Raw genomic sequence first — 6,565 nt, 5'->3', positions numbered from 1 at the left:
ATAGTAAAGAATATAAACATAAATTTACTTTGGGAAGAATAAAAATGTTTCGATAAATGAATAATCATACACGTATAAGCATAATAAAAAATTAGAATATCACTCGTTATAAAAAAGAGGATGAAATCTTCTCGTAGGTGATTTTGTATATGAAAGAAAGTGCCGGTAATATTCAATGAGAAGAGTAGATTAGGAGTTGGTTTGGATTTTTTTTTAGTGAAAAAATATTTTTTTAAATAAAATATTTTTATTTAATTTAAAATTTATTTAATTTAGATATGTCTTAAAAAAAATATTTTTATTAAAAAAATAAATAAATAACTAATAATACCTTGTTTTTAAAAAGAATAGAAATAAAAGATATTTTCAATATTTAAAAGATTTTTTTGAAAAAAAACTTATTTAAATGTAAAATAATTTTTATCTATTAACAACAAATTTTTGTTAAAAGAATAAAAAAATAAATATATTTTTTTTTAAATCAATCCAAACGAGTCTTAAATAAGAGATAAATCAATAGATAATGATAAAAGAAAATCTAAAAAAAATTCTCAGTATGAGCCTATGAGGTAATCAAACTAGATTTCATATGTGATATCACTGTATAATACATAATTGAGTGAGATAAAACTTTATTATTATTGTTGTATTAAATCTTAAAATAGCTGGAAAATATATATATGACATGAAAATAATCATCAGTCCCCGTCCCCCGGCATATGATTGATGTGTAATATTAACGGATGGAAAGAAAGTAGAAAATTCAGAGTTACGTCCTGTAAGCTCAATAATGGAGGTCGAAAAACGATAGATGACCAAAATAGATACGTGGAAGGAGTAGATCCATAGGCTTTTGATCAACTTTTATATTATCCGAATTATGCACAGTACTTATTGAATTTAGATGCATTTAATTTCTATAAATTGTTGGTATTGTATGTCCTAAGTATTTCGTAGCCTGGAAGTAAATGGAGTCTGGTCACTGTGGCCTCATATCGGCACTTTTCTGTGTAAGTTTTATCTCTATTCAGAAAAATAAAAGTGAAGCCCTTAAAGTTGTTATAATTTATTAAGGCAAGTTTTTAATATTAGATATATTTAAAATGCTCAATACATTAAATATATTAGTAACTTCTTTTTTTTCCAATTATAATTGTTATGCTAAAAGAATTTGACTAGTATTGCTAATACTGGATATATAATTATTTAGGATTTAATTTTTATTATCTTTAATTTATTCTTACAAATAAACAAATAATTTAAATATAATACAAATAAAAAAAGATCTTTTTGCCTAACATAATAAATTTTTTGGATAAATAATTTTATTATATTTATATTTATTATTTAGAAGTTTCTCTTCGATTTCATATTTTAAAGAAAAATGTTAGAGTGCCATCAGAATTTATTATTCTAACTGTTACTTTTAATCATTAATCTAATTCTCTTTAATTTAATAATCTCACAACATACTTTAGTCTACACTTTTAAACATAAATAATTAATTGATGATTAAAAACAATAAATTATGATAATCTCCTAATATTTCTCTATTTTAAAAGTATTATGTTAAATCACTTATTATGTATGCTCAGTTTGTTTTTGATATAATAATAATAATAATTGAAACTTTTGGCAGCTTGCATTCTTATTAGGTAGCCATGTCCAAGCAAATGAGATGTTATGGGGAAACCCTGATCACATGCCTAAAGCATTAAGGGATCTCACGAAGCCTGGTCAGTATGTAGTAGTATGAATTTGAGATTCCAGATTCCAGATTCCAATTCTTCCGCTTCTTCCACTTCTCATATTTAACCTTTAATTACATCTACTTCAGTTGTTTGGTCGTTTAATCTTCTTTGCATTACACACAAGTACACTAGACAAGAAGGAACCGAAAAAAAAAATTACACAAACGGAAGGACAAAAGAATCCTTCTTGGTCGTTTAATCATTCCACTTAGGAAATTTATTCTTTCATTATTTTTTATATACTATTTCCATTCTTCAATAATGATCTATTTGGACTTTGGAGTTTGGACAAATTATAAATATAATAAGATGACATATAAACTTTTAACTTTTAATGTATCATTTTGTCTAAATAAAATTATAAATAATGGTTTAACAACGAGTGATGAGCACTGAAATTTTTTTTAGACTATTACTTATTAATAAATAGTATTTAATATTTTATTGATTAAAACTTGTATTTAATATTACACCGCCTGTTGTTCAAAAGATAATAAAATATTGTCATCATAGGTAATTTGAACATGAGAAAAATAATGCATTTATTTAAAAGAGTGGATCATATAAAAAATAGAAAATGATAAAAATAGACAAATATTTAAAAAGATCCTACACAAAGGGATTAAAGAAAATCAATATGTAAATGCATGGTCTCACTGTTGTAGATGTAGTAGAATGTAATAATATCATTTGATCTATGTAATTAATTTTTATTTTTAGAATAAATTTTTAAACAATGCTATATAATTAATAAATATTATTATTTTTTATTAATATTTAGTCAGTAAAAATTTGTATTTATATTTATATAAATTTACATAAAATAAGTATATAATTATACCTATATTTACAAAAATATATATATATGAATTAATATAATTTATTTATATAAATTAATAAATTTTATTTATTAAAAATATTTTAATATTTATACTGATCAAATAATAACAAAAAAATATTAAAAATTACTGTGCCAAAGAGTTTCTCTAAGTTTTTATGGTGGTGGTGGTGGTTGTTACAAAGGAAACTACTCTCAAATTAAATTGAAATTCACTCAATTTTTGCCGAATATAATCTCACTATCTAATCTCTGTTCGCCTTTTGGTGTTAATAAGGAATTGGCGATCGAGGACTTAAGATAAGCAACAACAAAATAGATGTTGACGTCTATGGCAAACTGAGGGACCCTAATGGACTCAAAGATACAGTGCTGAATGTCACATTTTTCCTTGAACAAGACCTTCATCCTGGCAAGAAACTCAAACTTGAGTTCCCTAAGCGTTCTAGTGATTTCACCTTTTTACCAAACTCACTTGCAAAGATCACCCCATTTTCCAGTACCAGGTATTGAGGAAGTGATTATTATACTAATTATTGACAACAATTGTTAAAAATCTATCCCTTGTCAATTTTAAATGTATCAATTATTATTTCTTGCATTGTATTATTGCAGACTAAAACTGTTTATAATAAATAAACTTAAGATATATCTAGTAACAAATTAAAAGACAACTAACTATTAAAATATTAATACAATAATACTAATGAATAATAAATTAAAGTTATCTTATTTATTTAATATTTTTAATTTAATGTATGTAACATTTATAATTCTACAATAAATAACTTTAATATAAAATAAGGTAACTTCGGTTGTTCTGAATTGATTTTATATTTTTTTCCTAATATTTTTGCTATTAATAATATAAAAATGTTTAGAAGATGACAAAAATTAATCAAATAGTTCAATTTTTTATTTATATTCATTAATTATTATTAAAATAAATAGATAATTTTAAATATAATAAATATATAATTATAAAATTATACATGTTAAATTAAATAAGATAACTTTGTGTTATTCTCTAACAACTACGTTTTGTGTATATTAAAATCAGTCACTAAGATCAATTATCAATATATTTGTATATAAAATACATTAAATTAAAATATAAATTCACATTAAAAATAAATTAAACTACACATATTTATACACACAAATATATTAGTGACTGATTTTAATGATTAATTTTAGAGCAATGCTAGGAGAACAATAACTTTTGTGATTAGTAGCCATCAAATAGCCATCAATGATGATTTAATGGTGTGAAATTGGTGTGAGATTTCATCCAATGGCTCACCTTTTTCTACTGGTTACATGCTAGCCAAAATTCAATAAAATTGCTCACCCCTAGACTTTTTCTTAATTTTAATATACAAATAACATTTATATTCTCTAATTAGCATTTATGACTAAGTCACTAAGCACTAAGCATTACCAATTTCAGGCTCCTAGAGATTCTGAAGCGTTTTGGCATAGAGGCCGAGTCAACCGATGCTAAGACAGTGAAAGACACACTTGAGCTTTGCGAAAGCCCTGCCATTAAGGGGGAGGAAAAATACTGTGCCACCTCTCTGGACTCATTGGTAAACTTTGCGGTTTTGAAGCTTGGGAAGAACATAAAACTACTTTCAACAGAGTTGGAGAAGGAAAATGAGGAGGCAGAGGAATACAGTGTGCTGAAGGGAGTGACAAAAAATGGTGATAAAGCTGTAGTGTGCCACAAACTGAATTACCCTTATGCTGTGTTCTACTGCCACAAAGTGGAATCAAGGGCTTATAATGTTCCATTGGTGTCTATTGAAGATGGGACAAAAGCTAAAGCTCTAGCAATTTGCCATAATAATACTAGGCATTGGGCTAGTGATAATCCTGCTTTTATGCAACTTAATGTTAAGCCTGGAACTGTTCCCGTTTGTCATTTTCTTGCCACCGATACCCTTCTCTGGGTGCCCGGATCTTACTAGCTAGACCAACCAAATACAAATTCCTGCATTCAAGAAAACAACTACTTATCTAAATAAGAGATGTTGAATTTGTGGAATGCTAGAATGTCATATCTGGCTAGTAGATCGAACAAGGTATAATAAGGTTTGATGTATGGAGATCCATGTAGGATATATGTGTTACTGGCTGGTATTTATAGCTATGATCCTGTATGTATTAATTATTTTCTATATATAAGTTGGTTAAGGTACTGTTAAAATAATGGAGTGATGATAAAAATTGAGTTTGATGAGAATCGTTGTTGGAATAAATTAATTTTAATAACTCAGATCATCCTAGGGGTGCACATGGGGTCGGGTGAAGCCGGGTTCGTCGTGATCCGAACCCGACCCTAAATAATGATCGGGTCTATTTATGAGACCCTTATCCGACCCTAGACCCGATGAAATCGTGTTATTTTTGGGCCACACTTAAGCCGGGTCTAGACCGGGTGAAGCCCGAGTCTTGATCAACTTTATCACGACATCACCAAAAATTAGATTCTACATCTTTTGAACCTCTAAATTTTGGAAAATAATTATTCCATAACATTGCAACATTCACATAATAATAATAATTTAGAATCTAATAATAATAATTTAAAATTTCATAATAATAATTATATTAATTACACATTAAACATTCAAAGTTCAAAAGACAATTAAAACAAAGTTAACAACCAACACAAGATTAATATAATAATAATAATTTATAGTGTCATACCAACCAATAACAACAAAATATTAAGTAGCAAATAACTACACGGATCCAACGGGTCGGGGCCGGGTGACCCGAAACTTGGCCCGAACCCGATTTAATAAATAATCGGGGCCATCTATTGAAACCTCGGGTCTGACTGGGCCATAACGAAGCTAGGCCAAATTAGCCCCAAAGTCATTGGGCCCGGTCCAGACCGGGTCTTGTGCACCCCTAGATCATCCATATTGAATCACCAAAAATATAACATAATGCGGAAGCGTACCTTTACTCATAAGAGTCAGAAATTGATGGAAGAATTTGGATCTTGTGGTTCTTTCGATCGTTCTCAACCAAAGTCTTCTGTATCTCTAGGCGGCTGAATTGTGACTCTTTTGATGGGGAAAGAGTAACAAAGGCGACTTTAGTATATTGGGGACCGAAACCCTGAAGGCCTATTTATATTTGAGCATGACACTCATTAAACCCTTAAGCCCAAATAAAATAGTATCTAAAGTCCAAAAGATAATATATCTAAAATCCAAAAGATAATTATCTAAGGAACAAAAGATAATATACTTTCTCATTTACCAGTTTTATTCTCATTTAATTCTAAATCAAAAGTAATAATGACTTATTCAATTTAGCATTTATAATAATAAATGAGATCATCATTATATAAGTCATTTAATTTGAAATAGCATAATTTGTGAGTATAATTAATATATGTATTGCCCACAAATATGTTAGGAAATTAAATAATTTCCTAACAATCTCCGACTTGGGCTATACATATATTCTTTCTTGACATAATCACATCTTATAAACTTTATGCGCGCATCTGAATGCTATTTCTCTCATTACTTTAACAATCTGGTTTGTCTCATACATTAGATATGGAACTATCGCAGCTTTTATTACATTAAATGCTGTGACTAAACCACGCCAATCACCATCCTAATATACTTAACGACATAGATCAAATTTGGATGAGTAATATGGAAATTACATGCCAAGTGATCTCATGCATGTCTATTTTTAGCTGGTTCAACTTTAAAACTTTATTGAGATCAAACACAATACAAATATTATAAAATGAACATTTCATATAACATGAAATAAACCATCAACTTAATTTTGCTTAAAAATAATTCAATATATGTCATAGGGCATATAACATAAAATAAACTCCCACTAAACCAAGGCATCACTAATATTGACACCCATCCGAGCAGTGTGCTCATGAAAGACTTTAGGGATCAATCCCTTAGTTAGTGAGTCTGCTAGCATA

General features: G+C 28.1%; 1 protein-coding gene across 1 annotated transcript; it reads left to right on the top strand.

Annotated features, from left to right (window-relative positions):
* The first annotated feature begins 770 nt into the window (after nucleotides 1–770).
* Nucleotides 771–4,798, top strand: LOC107612678 (BURP domain-containing protein 6). Its single transcript, XM_016314384.3, has 4 exons — nucleotides 771–1,010; nucleotides 1,640–1,736; nucleotides 2,867–3,095; nucleotides 4,040–4,798. The coding sequence occupies exons 1-4, from the start codon at nucleotides 969–971 to the stop codon at nucleotides 4,557–4,559; spliced, it is 888 nt and encodes a 295-aa protein (XP_016169870.1). The 5' UTR covers nucleotides 771–968; the 3' UTR covers nucleotides 4,560–4,798.
* The last annotated feature ends 1,767 nt before the right edge of the window (nucleotides 4,799–6,565 follow it).

The sequence above is a fragment of the Arachis ipaensis genome, chromosome B8 (genome assembly GCF_059453495.1).
Source record: "Arachis ipaensis isolate K30076 ecotype BB chromosome B8, ASM5945349v1, whole genome shotgun sequence".
Taxonomy (NCBI): Eukaryota; Viridiplantae; Streptophyta; class Magnoliopsida; order Fabales; family Fabaceae; genus Arachis; species Arachis ipaensis.
This window is presented reverse-complemented; position numbering and strand designations above follow the sequence as displayed.

Excerpts from the sequence above, each read along its gene's own strand:
- LOC107612678 (XM_016314384.3), top strand. The coding sequence starts at position 969 with ATGGAGTCTGGTCACTGTGGCCTCATATCGGCACTTTTCTGT. Across the intron at positions 1,737-2,866 it reads AAGGGATCTCACGAAGCCTG|GAATTGGCGATCGAGGACTT; the intron begins GTCAGTATGTAG and ends GGTGTTAATAAG. Across the intron at positions 3,096-4,039 it reads ACCCCATTTTCCAGTACCAG|GCTCCTAGAGATTCTGAAGC; the intron begins GTATTGAGGAAG and ends TACCAATTTCAG.